The sequence below is a fragment of the Talaromyces rugulosus genome, chromosome V (assembly GCF_013368755.1).
Source record: "Talaromyces rugulosus chromosome V, complete sequence".
In the NCBI taxonomy this organism is placed as follows: Eukaryota; Fungi; Ascomycota; class Eurotiomycetes; order Eurotiales; family Trichocomaceae; genus Talaromyces; species Talaromyces rugulosus.
Genome location: NC_049565.1, coordinates 4,092,700 through 4,104,813, shown reverse-complemented (window position 1 = coordinate 4,104,813; position 12,114 = coordinate 4,092,700). Strand labels below are relative to the sequence as shown.

The window sequence follows — 12,114 nt, the reverse complement described above, 5'->3', positions numbered from 1 at the left end:
GAGGGAGAGTCGTCAAATCACTTTCTTTTTAAAGCAATCAATATCATCCTGCAACATTAATCCTTCTTGGCCACCAGCGCCTTGACAGCATCCAAAACCCCCAACCCTTTTCTCTCCGCATCCTCCACCGGCGACTGATTCTTCTCCAGCCCAGACTTCTCGCTACGAGGCTTATCGACTTCCTTGGCCGCCTCCGCCGCTGCCGCATGCCGCTCTCTCCAATCTTTATCCTCTTTATCACGCACCTCCAGTTCGCGCAGCCACGCATCCCGCTTCTCGAGCGACTTGCGCTCTTCAACCATGCGCTCGAATTCGCGTCGTTGTGTTCGCTCCGTTTTGTAGTACATGCCGCCGGCAACCACGGCAAATAGCGTAAAAAATTGGGCGTAGATGCGTGCACGGAACATGCGATTGAGTTCTTTTGAGTCTTTGGCTTTCATGGATCGGTATGCGCGGAAGAGGGCGTAGCATGTGGCGGCGCATCCTGTTAAAAAAAAAAAAAGTTAGCAGACGTGGTATTAAAGAAAAAAAGGCGACGCCGGACAAGAGAGAGTCGTACCTAGCGGAATCAGAGGTTCTTCCTTGAGTCGACGTTGGAATTTTTGCAGTGATGTTTCTTCCTCGAATTGACTTTCGTCATTCATGTCAGCACTTTTTTCCACGGCCACAGCGTGTTTGTTTCGACTGAAATAGATACAACGTACTGAGTGTCTGCAATAGGAGGAATCCCTCCCTGGCCGGCCATTTTTGCTATTCTTTTTTTGCTGTGAATGAATGGACAAGATCGAGGGATGGTTGCTCGGGTTGAAGCGAAGTTGCTCCGGGACTCCGTAATTAATCAACCATGACGTCGGAATGCCAAGACTAGACCGAATACAATACCGTAACGGTAATTTGATCTATACATTGACACCCTCTTGTTAATCTATACATAAAACGTTGATGCATTTAACAGGCTAGCCAAGTCATATTCAGGTCATATCATATTTGAGTAAAAGATAATAAAAAAAAGATGTACAGTCCAAGGAGAAGATAATATATACATGTTCCTAAAAAGAAAATGTCAACACCCGCCCAGCAGGCCCCGTACTCAATACGCAATGTGATCCAAGGCACAATGTTGGAACATCACCATGATAGCAATTTTCATCTCATCTGACAAATGGAAAGAAAAGAAAGCACACTTTTTTTTTTTACTCGGATCATTTCTCATATCAGCTTACCAGCCTACTTCCGCCATCAAGACGGTCAGGATTTGAAGACGATTGCGAGCATCGCCAACCTCATCTTCCCAAAACCGCAGCATGCTCATAGCACTGACAACAGCTTCTTTCCAGCCTTCCGGCATCAGGTCATGCACTATCTGACTGTGACAGGCAGCAAGCAAAATCAAAGCGCTTCGCGTACACGTACGCAGCATTAGCCATGCGCCGTGGTGACGATGCTGGAAACCCGGCTCGTTCTTGCGGATGCGGTCAACGCACATCTGGAGACCCTTTCGGGTGTATTCATCAATAATCGGGCCTCGACGACCATAATTGATTGTCTCGGTCATAAAAGGGAAATACATCCACTCATAACAGTCGAGGAGATGCCCGCGAAGGACGAATTTGAGCACGTCGTCGTCTTCTTCGGGTGTCTGAAGTGAGAATATGGGCGGAAGCGAGCCCACCCTGTTGTGTCATACGTTAGTTATAGTAACAGAAACTGGTGGATGAAGAATGTTGATATTAACTTACCACTCGCTAGCCTGCGCTTCGAACACGGCGGTTGATTCAATCATTTCTCTAATATGAGGAAATCGGCCCTTGTCCTGGTTTCGGAAAAGATTGTATAAAATGCGATTTGCGAGTCGGCGCAACGCAATCTCGGCAAGATAGTAGTACCATGCATGTGTAGAGTCTTGTGCCAGGTCGTCTGATGGTGGGCTAGGAAATGAACTGGGATAGGACAGATCCTGCAGACCGAAACCCGGCAAGGACAGCTCCATACGAACTTCTCTGCAAACAGTAAACCACACTGTTCCTTTTTTTTTTGGTTCCCTCTCGGAAGCTAAAGACTTACAGTTCAGACTTGAAACACGTCCAGTAAATACTCTCTTGAGCAGCTCGTTCCCGCCGCTCCTCATCGCTAATTAGCATCTCTATCGTATACGGCTTTTTTGGAAAATCAAAGCCCTGTGAAATGGCAGCAGCCTGAACAAAATGTCTCCATGCATCCATTGGCTGTTGGATGGTCATGAGGTAGACCCCAGAGTAAAAGAAGCACTGTGCCTCCAAAACTCCGCTTCCACGTAAAAGGAGCCCGATGCGCTTTTGTGAAGCCTCAAAGAACGCTCTGGCAAGACTAAAACTTGGGAAATTTCGTGTCATAAGAGATGTATGTCCATGAAGGTCATGGAATGTTTCCGCAATTGACCCTAGGGCGCAAACTAGGAGCTTAAAAAGTCATTGGTTAGCTTCATACGGTGCCGCTCATCAAGAGAACCAACCACTAAACATGATGCTGCGTCCCAGCCGACTCCATGCAGACAGGCATGGTTCACATATCCACGAACTAGCTCGACGTCCAAGATTGGATTAGCAATGTGGACGCAAGTTAAAAAACTGTCCAGCAGTCTATTACAAGACCCCAGCTCCAAACTGTTGATCAATGGAATCGTCTCCCCCACTGGGGAGACAATGGGGGAAGGAGGCAGTTCAGCCTCTTTAAGGAGAGCTTTCAGTTCCCGTTGGGAATCAAAGCGGCTCCGAAATACGTCCCATGCGAGGACTGTCTCGATAGTGACCGTACTAAAATCCGGCCCAAAATGTAAATCAGGGGCAGGTGATCCGTAGCTTAAATCAAAGTCCTCGTCAACAGAGGGAAGGGTAGCAGGGGCTGGTGGTGGTGGTGGTGGTGGTGGAACGGATTCTGTTGATTTCTCACGGATTATTTGTTCGAGTTGTTCCAAGCGGTCCAAAATTGCCAGGCTAGCAGGATCAAACCTGTTTTTACATTTAGTACAACTTTCGTCTATCGCGTTGTCCATGGAAGTAAACATACGATGATAGATCGGTTGGAGTTGTGATGCACTTGGCACCAACTTTCTCACAGAACGAACATGATGGTTTCTTGTTGTCGCACTTCGTCCTGCGAGCTCTGCAGACTTGACAAGCTCTGTTTGCTCGTTTGCGAGGATAGGCTGCAGTACCACGAGGGGCAGGACGCCTTCGAACCGCACCAGTCTCCATCTTGCAGCGGCTCATCTCGCCAGCGCTATCTGAGCTAGAACCGATGGCTAACACGGAAAGAACAGCAGTATCAGACGGCTGGCTGTCAGCGTCAGCACCTTGGAGAAACTGCTGTAGAGAATCGTCTGTGACGGTCGCCATTGAGACAAAGTGCGCCGTCGAGGGTTTGAGATCCCAATAGGCCATCCAATCTCCAACGATCTCCAGTTGTACTCTCCCTGATCTTTAAAACCTGGCACGGAGCATGAAGTGGGACATGGCTGCGGGAGATTGACAACAATAGGAGGTCAGAGTGTGGAGAGGACAACTCAAGATCATCTGGGGAAGCGGCGGGTAAATATCAGGGTCAGCAGATAGATCTAGCCTTTACCCGGTGTGTGGTGGAAGGCGCCGGACAAAAGGGAATCAGTCCAATTTCCCTTGCAGGTTGTCATGCGGCTTTATATCCTATTTATGCCAGGGGCGGCGAGAACTTCTTTCGCCAAGGGCTAATTATTCACATGGAACTTGTAGATCCTTCTGGGAGGGTTGCCTTGGATTGCGGGGTGCCCGGTTAATAACCTGTCTTACGAAGTACGCTAAGGAAGGCCGTTCAACCTGGGGCCTGCCTGACCCAATAGGCTTGGGCGGATAGAGTACTAGAGGGAAAACCTCATCTCGCGTATATGTTTGGCGCCTTCTTCAGACTTGTTCCGATGTGGAGGAGACCAGCGTTTCTAGGCCGTTTCTCACCTTCGCAATAATTTGCTTGGTGGTATTGCATGCTGCATGCACAATGTCGGCACTTTTTTTGGGTTGGCGGCGGTGATCTATTCCAAAAACACCGCGCAACAATTGCGGGGGAAACGTGGAAAACACGGAATACACGGTGCACAAATCCGGATCAAGACTGCCAAAAGCCGCTTGGTGTGGGGCCCCCGCCCGAGAATCCAACGATCATTGGTTCTGCCGGTCCGTTTCGGGAGTTTAAAGTTAGTCTCGGGGGTCCATATTTCTCCCCACTTATCCGTCTTGGCAGCCCAGTTCCTGCGCCTTAGTGGCTGCACGCAAATTGCCGGGTAAAATGCGGCCTCGCTTCTGGCAGTGCTCCCTATTCTGGTAATTCTACCTCCTTCTGGACTCTGGGATCGACAGACGATTAATACGATACGATATGGCCCAACGGGGTACGGGGTAGAAGCGACACTAATTAGTTCCTTAGTACCTGGCAATCCGATTCAAAGAGGGGTGGGTGAGCCGATTAGTGGAATTACTCGGATACGAAACACCGGGCCTGTTCCTAGGCACTCGGTTGGCACAACAAGACTATAGATCCTGGCCAGCCTTGAAGAAAAATGGGCAGAACCCTTTTTTCATTTCAACTTGATCTTGGCGTTTCTAGTGGTCGTCATCTTGATTGATTGATTCGGTGTAGATCAGCCCGAAACTGGGAATCGTGATAAACTCAAGGCTAATCACTAGTACTAGCGAGTGAATTAACTACGGACGTAATTGGCTGATGCAATATTCCTGCATAATAATGATGCGGATCTGACGTTTGAATATTTTTGGTTTTATAGCTAATTGATAACATATCCACTGTTCTCGGCGGCTAGGCCTCATGTTGGCATCTTAAGGTCTGGAAAGATGGCCAGAAGGAACCACATGTGATCCGATTATTTACTCCATCAGACGTTGAACGTCTCTACTATATTAACTTTTTATTTTCTCTTAGCTCTATGAACAATTTTGTAGAAGGGCGCGTCACCTGGTCTGTTGAAACGACGCACAGACGACAGAGATTGTTTTATAGTGACAAATATTTATGGGAATCAAATTTCCGTAATTATCAATGTATTTGAGCACCTATAGGAAGGAACTGATATGCCAGTATAGTTGAGATTTTCTTCAATACTCAAATAAACTAACAAGGGAGAATTTTTCTAAACAAGCTAGGGGTATTTGCTAACCGCAGGATATGCATTCCTTCAGGGCCCCTCATCACCCTTCTTACATTTAACGTTTTGTATCACACCCCAGCTAAATGTCCTTTGATTAAGGAACTGCTTCCATCCAACGATGAAGGTTTATAAAAATATGCCCAAGATAGTTTTACCTGGCAGTTTTACCATTCAATGCGAAACTATTCCTCCAGGTGTCAACTCGCGGCTAGTTGACATCGCTGGAACTGATCTAACGGATTTCAGATATCATCACTCTAGAAATATTCTATACAAAAAACTTCAAACACGAAGTATGGCGCTGTTAGGAATATCTCGAATAATGTGCCACTTCTCTAGCCGATGCACTGCAAGTGGTCACTGTTGGGCCCTTATTTAGCCTGGTATTTTCTACCCCTAACCCATCTTGATAATATTATTTCGACTTGACCCTAGATACTATATGAAAATGGAAATAGTAGTTCTTTTATGTTGAAAAGATGCTGCAACCCATTGATAAGATAGCTGGTTAGGGCTAGGCCTTAGGGTTGCTGACGTAAAAAAGTTTATTGCCGGCACCGGAGCTTACTCTACTCTCCCCGAAAAATAGTGATACGAGATAATTCTCCCACCGCTCACGCTCGCGCCGCGCCCTTGCTTACTTTTCTATCAATCGCAGAAAATACCCATCGTCTGAGTCGAAAATAGCATTGCAATCGACTCTGTATATTTGCAGCCTTTCTTACTTTGCGAGCGGAAAAAAAAAATTGCAGCCATGACCGCAGAAGCCAGCGGCCCTCCGTTGACTCCTCCGCCCAGACCTCATCTGAACGGTCTCTCTATGACCGAGTACACTGCTGCCCCAACGCCTCCTGCCACTCGATTGGAAAGAGCTATCAACCAATCTCAGAACTCCCAAGTCCCAGAAGATTTTGTTTTGCCCTCTGGCTACCCCGATGTATGACTTGACCATTTACCATCCGTTGTCGTCCGGAGACTCACAATTCTCACTAATCTAGTACCTTCGGTTGATTCTTACCTCGCGCGTCTACGATGTCATCGAAGAAACACCTCTACAGCACGCGGCCAATCTTAGCAACCGCTTAGAATGCAAGGTGCTACTCAAGCGAGAGGACTTGTTGCCGGTTTTCAGTTTCAAGCTGCGCGGAGCGTACAATAAGATGGCACATTTGAGCAGTAACCAGCGCTGGAAGGGAGTCATTGCGTGCTCTGCTGGTGAGTGTGGCCAGCGTATAATAGGATTGAAAGATCCATGTGCTAATCAAGGGATGGACCAGGTAATCACGCTCAAGGCGTCGCATACTCGGCCCGGAAATTGAAGATACCTGCTACTATTGTGATGCCTTCTGGAACACCAGCAATTAAGCATCTAAATGTCTCTCGTTTGGGTGGTAGCGTCGTCCTCCACGGTAACGATTTCGACGGTGCGAAAGAAGAAGCCCACAGGCTCGAAAAGTTACACAACCTGACCAGTATCCCGCCATTTGATGACCCTTACGTTATTGCAGGCCAAGGTACTATCGGAATGGAGGTTGTACGCCAGGCTAAGCTGCAGAACTTGGAGGCCGTATTCTGTTGTATCGGTGGTGGTGGACTTATTGCCGGGGTTGGCGCCTACATCAAGCGTATTGCACCTCATGTCAAAATCATTGGTGTTGAGACATTCGATGCCAATGCAATGGTCCAATCACTACAAAAGGGTGAACGAGTCATGCTGAAAGAGGTCGGGCTTTTTGCCGACGGTGCCGCCGTGAAACTTGTCGGCGAGGAAACATTCCGTATTTGTCGCGACGTAGTTGACGACATCATCCAAGTGACGACCGACGAAATATGTGCTGCGATCAAGGATGTCTTTGAAGATACACGGTCTGTCCTTGAGCCAGCTGGAGCCCTTGCTTTGGCCGGCTTGAAGAAATACGTCGCCATCAACCCCGACCCCAACACAAACAGGGAGCTAGTTGCTGTGACTTCAGGTGCAAATATGGACTTTGATCGCCTCAGATTCGTTGCAGAGCGAGCTGCGCTTGGTGAGAAAAAGGAAGCCTTACTGAGTGTCGCTATTCCGGAGCGACCCGGTGCCTATGCTGCATTGATAGACATTATTGCACCTCACGCGATTACTGGCTTCAACTACCGTCTCTCCCGTCAAGACGTGGCTAACGTTCTCATGGGAATCTCCTTGCCTGCGTCGACACGGGCCCACGAACTCGAGAATATCTTCGCCGGACTGGAAAAGGCCGGCATGTCAGCGTCTGACCTCAGCGACGACGAACTTGCCAAAACTCATATTCGCTATTTGGTCGGCGGCCCAAGTGGCGTGCAAGATGAACGATTGTTCATGTTCCAGTTCCCCGAGAGGCCCGGTGCGCTGCAGAAGTTCCTCACCCATCTTCGCCCAACTCACAACATCACTCTCTTCCATTACCGCAATCACGGCGGAGATGTTGGTCGGGTGCTAGCAGGTATTCAATGCCCGGTTTCAGAGGACGCGGAACTCACTTCCTTCCTTAATGACCTGGGATACCCATACGAAGATTGCACAAATTCCCCCACATACAAGATGTTTTTGCGTCAGGACTAAGTTAAGTCAATGTTTTCAGATGTATTTACGACGTTTGGGCTTTTCAAGCGATGATGATAGAATACCATAACAGGCTCAGGCTGAGGTGAAAGGAAGGTTAATGGCGTTATTGAAGGATGTGATACTGTAGTATAGTTATTTTTGTAATATGTTGAAGGGGCGAAACAGATAAGAGTCCTTAAATTATTTCGATCCCATAATTTCACTATTACAAATGTTATTATTTGCGTGATTAATTCTTAAAACATCTTCAGTCATAAGTACAAATTGATCACGTGACGAGTGCGGGTGCGATTGTGGCAGAATAACCTCAAGATTTTTGACTGTTGCAACTGCAATTGACCAGCTCGGCGATTCTGCTGGAAAACCCAGCGCACACATTTCGTTTTTCTTTGCCATTGACTACCCAAAATAAGGAGTCTAAATTGATTGTTTATATTTCTTCATTGCGCTTCTCCGATCGAAAGCGGCGATGTTGTCCCTCCGCTCAATATTCACAGCCGAGGGGCGCCTTCGCTCTCTCCGCCGATCCATAATCTCGCCTCTTTACCGAAATGCGATGAACAATGTGACTCGATCATTTTCACAACTGAAGACATCGCCATGGACAATAAGTAGCATCATGGCCCTCCGCTCAAAGGCCCGCTTCGAAACGGCCAAAGCTCCAACAACTGCATCCACAACCTACCTATTGTCACAAACGAGAGGAATGAAAACGAGATCGTCAGTTAAGAGGCTTTGTGATGGATGTAAAGTGAGTTTTTCTTCCTTCTTCGCCGCATAAACGTGGCGAAACTTGGTGCAGTTTATATTGGGGGATTTTCTAACAATTGTGTAGCCTGTACGTCGGAAGAACAGGGTTTACATCATCTGGTAAGTTTATAGCAATATTTTATTTGGGATGCACATAGCTAACAGAAGACGTGTGACAGCTCGAAAAACCCAAAACACAAGCAACGGCAAGGAAAATAGATTTTGACGGCATCCTCGAATTTTGCGACGCGAATTGCTCCGTATGAACAACAATACAGCGATATTCATGGTCAATATACTATCTCAGCAGTTTGATATTTCGGGGCAAGGTAGCTCGTCTATAAGGATTGGATTTTGTACAATAACTTGTTGCGGGCCGTCTTGAACGAGAAGGCTCCTTTTGGACGGACTCAACAAGGCCATTTCTTCTACAGAATGTAGATTACTGGGAATCTGGGCGTTTGGTCTCTCTTGTCTTTTATTGGCGGTTCGAATGTATTATTCCTTTCGCAATGAAATTCTCATATACATCATACTTAAACCGGCGATATTTCCTCGCCAAAACGCTCGGGACGCGTTATGTACAGTTCTATCACACTTGTATATACCAGTTAATTATCTACAAGCAAAGGCTTAATCTCAAACACCTCAACAAGCCCAGTCGAACGCGTAAATATAACGCTTCCCTCTGACTGGCTGACCCCTGGTTGTTGACTCTTGCGGAGAAATCACGTGCCGTCCCTATCTCCGAACTTTTTTTTTATTTGCATACATATGCAGAGCTTCCGCGCCTGGCCAAAAGCCAATTAACGGTTTGTTTTCATTCAGCGAGCACGCGCACAAGAAAAGGAAAAAAGGTTCAAGACGTGTCAATCAGCGATGAGGCCGCATACTCTTATGCGATCATCCCAGATTCGGGCTTTTTCGAATCTTTCCAGATCGACACCGGTGAGATTACCGCGATCGCAGAGTCAGAATGTGTTGCGATGCGCTGCTTCGCCGGCGTCTGGCTTCAGTGCCATGCCATTGAGCTATCGCCAGACAACATCGTTATTGAATAAACAATGGTATCAGAAGAGAAACGCTTCGACAGCAACGGCAACAGTGTACGTTTTCTTGATCCTCGATTGAATCGATTGAAAAAAAAAAAAGCTACTAACAAGAGTGCAAAACAGACTCGAAAAAGCCGCAGCAGACCCCGAAGCTCTTTCTCAGGACACTATTATTCAAAACTTGGATCCGAAGGAATGGCAACGTCTTTCGAAAGTTAGAAATATTGGAATTGCCGTATGTCCGATAGTATCCCACGGCCGAAATAGACATTGGCTTTTTCCCTAGCAATATTCTTACGTTCAGTGAACAGGCCCATATCGACAGCGGAAAAACAACAGCAACGGAACGTGTCCTCTTCTACACTGGTCGTATCAATTCTATTCACGAAGTTCGTGGTCGGGATAGCGTTGGCGCGAAAATGGATTCCATGGACCTGGAGCGTGAAAAGGGTATTACTATCCAATCTGCTGCCACATTTTGCGACTGGGTGAAAAGGGAAGATGGCAAGGATGAAAAGTATCACTTCAACTTGATTGATACTCCCGGCCATATCGACTTCACCATCGAGGTCGAGCGAGCTCTCCGCGTGCTTGACGGTGCCGTCATGATTCTCTGTGCTGTATCTGGTGTTCAGTCGCAAACCATAACTGTCGACCGGCAAATGAAGCGTTACAATGTTCCCCGAATTTCCTTCGTCAACAAAATGGACCGCATGGGCGCCAACCCATTCAAAGCGATTGACCAAATCAACAACAAGCTGAAACTCCCCGCCGCTGCTGTGCAAGTTCCTATCGGAGCTGAGGATGAGTTCCAGGGTGTGGTGGATTTGATTCGCATGAAAGCTATCTACAATGATGGCCCCCGAGGAGAAACGATCAGAGAAACAGACGAAATCCCGGAGAACGTCAAAGGCATTGCGGAGGAGAGAAGACGGGTTCTTATCGAGACTCTCGCCGATGTTGACGATGAAATAGCCGAGATTTTCCTGGATGAACGAGTACCAACACCAGAGCAAATCAAGGCTGCCATCCGCCGCGCTACCATCTCCCTCAAATTCAGCCCTGTATTCATGGGTTCTGCATTGGCTGACAAGTCTATCCAACCCATGCTTGACGGCGTTTGCGACTATCTTCCCAATCCGTCCGAAGTAACCAACTTGGCTCTCGACCAGAAGCGCAAGGAGGCCCAAGTGAAACTGTTGCCATACGGCTCCCAACCATTTGTTGGGTTGGCTTTCAAGCTTGAAGAGAGCAACTTTGGCCAGCTCACGTACATCCGTGTTTACCAGGGTACTCTCCGCAAGGGATTGAATGTCTTCAACGCCCGAAACGACAAGAAAGTTAAAATCCCACGTATCGTACGTATGCACTCTAACGAAATGGAAGAAGTGCAAGAAATAGGTGCCGGTGAGATTTGTGCTGTATTTGGTGTCGAGTGCGCCTCTGGTGATACCTTCACCGACGGACAACTTGCCTACAGTATGTCCTCCATGTTCGTTCCTGAGCCTGTCATCTCCCTTTCTATCAAACCGAAGAACAACAAGGACTCGGCAAACTTCTCCAAAGCCATGGCTCGATTCCAACGTGAGGATCCGACATTCCGCGTGGCGTACGATACCGAGAGTGAACAAACCATTATTTCTGGAATGGGAGAATTGCATCTCGATATCTACGTTGAGCGTATGCGTCGTGAATACAAAGTCGACTGCGAGACTGGACAGCCCCAGGTCGCTTATCGTGAGACGATTGGCAACCGAATCGAGTTCGACCACTTGTTGAAGAAGCAAAGTGGAGGACCTGGTGATTACGCTCGTGTTGTTGGCTATATGGAGCCCTCTGGTTCTTTGGAAGAGAACAAATTTGCAGAGCAGATTGTCGGTGGCTCTATCTCTGAAAAGTTCCTGTTCGCTTGTGAGAAGGGATTCAATCTCTCGACTGAAAAGGGTCCTCTTATCGGACATAAGGTCCTGGGAACGACAATGGTCATCAACGACGGAGCCACCCATATGACTGATTCCTCTGAAATGTCTTTCAAGAATGCCACGCAACAAGCTTTCCGTAAGGCCTTTATGGAGAGTAATCCATCTGTCTTGGAGCCCCTCATGAAGACCGTTGTTACCGCTCCTATCGAGTTCCAGGGTGACGTTATCGGTCTTTTGAACAAACGCAACGCCACCATCAACGACAGTGAGGTTGGTGTTGACGAGTTCACCGTCTTTGCTGATTGCAGTTTGAACGGCATGTTCGGCTTCAGTAGCCACCTACGTGCTGCCACTCAAGGCAAAGGCGAATATACCATGGAATTCAGTCACTACGAAAAGGCCCCTGGTCAGCTGCAGAAGGAGCTGATTCAGAAATACCTCAAGGCCCAGGCAGACCGTCACAAGAAGTAAACAAAAAAAAAGAAAACTGTGTGACAGCTATCAAAAAAACTTCCAACTTCGGCATTTTTTTACCGAACTAATGATTATCATCCGACGACACTCTCAAGTTGGACCTTATTCGCTTCGCGACACCTGTCTTTATATCAAACATTATTAGAACCCCCATTATGT

At 47.4% G+C, this 12,114-nt stretch overlaps 4 protein-coding genes across 4 annotated transcripts; 2 read left to right on the top strand and 2 right to left on the bottom strand.

Moving 5' to 3' along the window:
* Positions 1–56: 56 nt before the first annotated feature.
* TRUGW13939_09928 (uncharacterized protein) lies at positions 57–745 on the bottom strand (the record flags this gene model as incomplete). Its single annotated transcript, XM_035493044.1, has 3 exons — positions 57–484; positions 560–630; positions 705–745. 3 exons carry the CDS (start codon positions 743–745, stop codon positions 57–59), a joined length of 540 nt encoding a protein of 179 aa, XP_035348937.1.
* A 474-nt stretch (positions 746–1,219) lies between these two features.
* TRUGW13939_09927 (uncharacterized protein) lies at positions 1,220–3,374 on the bottom strand (the record flags this gene model as incomplete). Its single annotated transcript, XM_035493043.1, has 5 exons — positions 1,220–1,673; positions 1,740–2,000; positions 2,065–2,438; positions 2,492–2,987; positions 3,046–3,374. 5 exons carry the CDS (start codon positions 3,372–3,374, stop codon positions 1,220–1,222), a joined length of 1,914 nt encoding a protein of 637 aa, XP_035348936.1.
* A 2,553-nt stretch (positions 3,375–5,927) lies between these two features.
* Positions 5,928–7,754, top strand: TRUGW13939_09926 (uncharacterized protein; the record flags this gene model as incomplete). Its single annotated transcript, XM_035493042.1, has 3 exons — positions 5,928–6,110; positions 6,172–6,388; positions 6,451–7,754. The coding sequence occupies 3 exons, from the start codon at positions 5,928–5,930 to the stop codon at positions 7,752–7,754; spliced, it is 1,704 nt and encodes a 567-aa protein (XP_035348935.1).
* Positions 7,755–9,386: 1,632 nt separating this feature from the next.
* Positions 9,387–11,952, top strand: TRUGW13939_09925 (uncharacterized protein; the record flags this gene model as incomplete). Its single annotated transcript, XM_035493041.1, has 3 exons — positions 9,387–9,613; positions 9,683–9,794; positions 9,871–11,952. 3 exons carry the CDS (start codon positions 9,387–9,389, stop codon positions 11,950–11,952), a joined length of 2,421 nt encoding a protein of 806 aa, XP_035348934.1.
* Between the last annotated feature and the right edge of the window lie 162 nt (positions 11,953–12,114).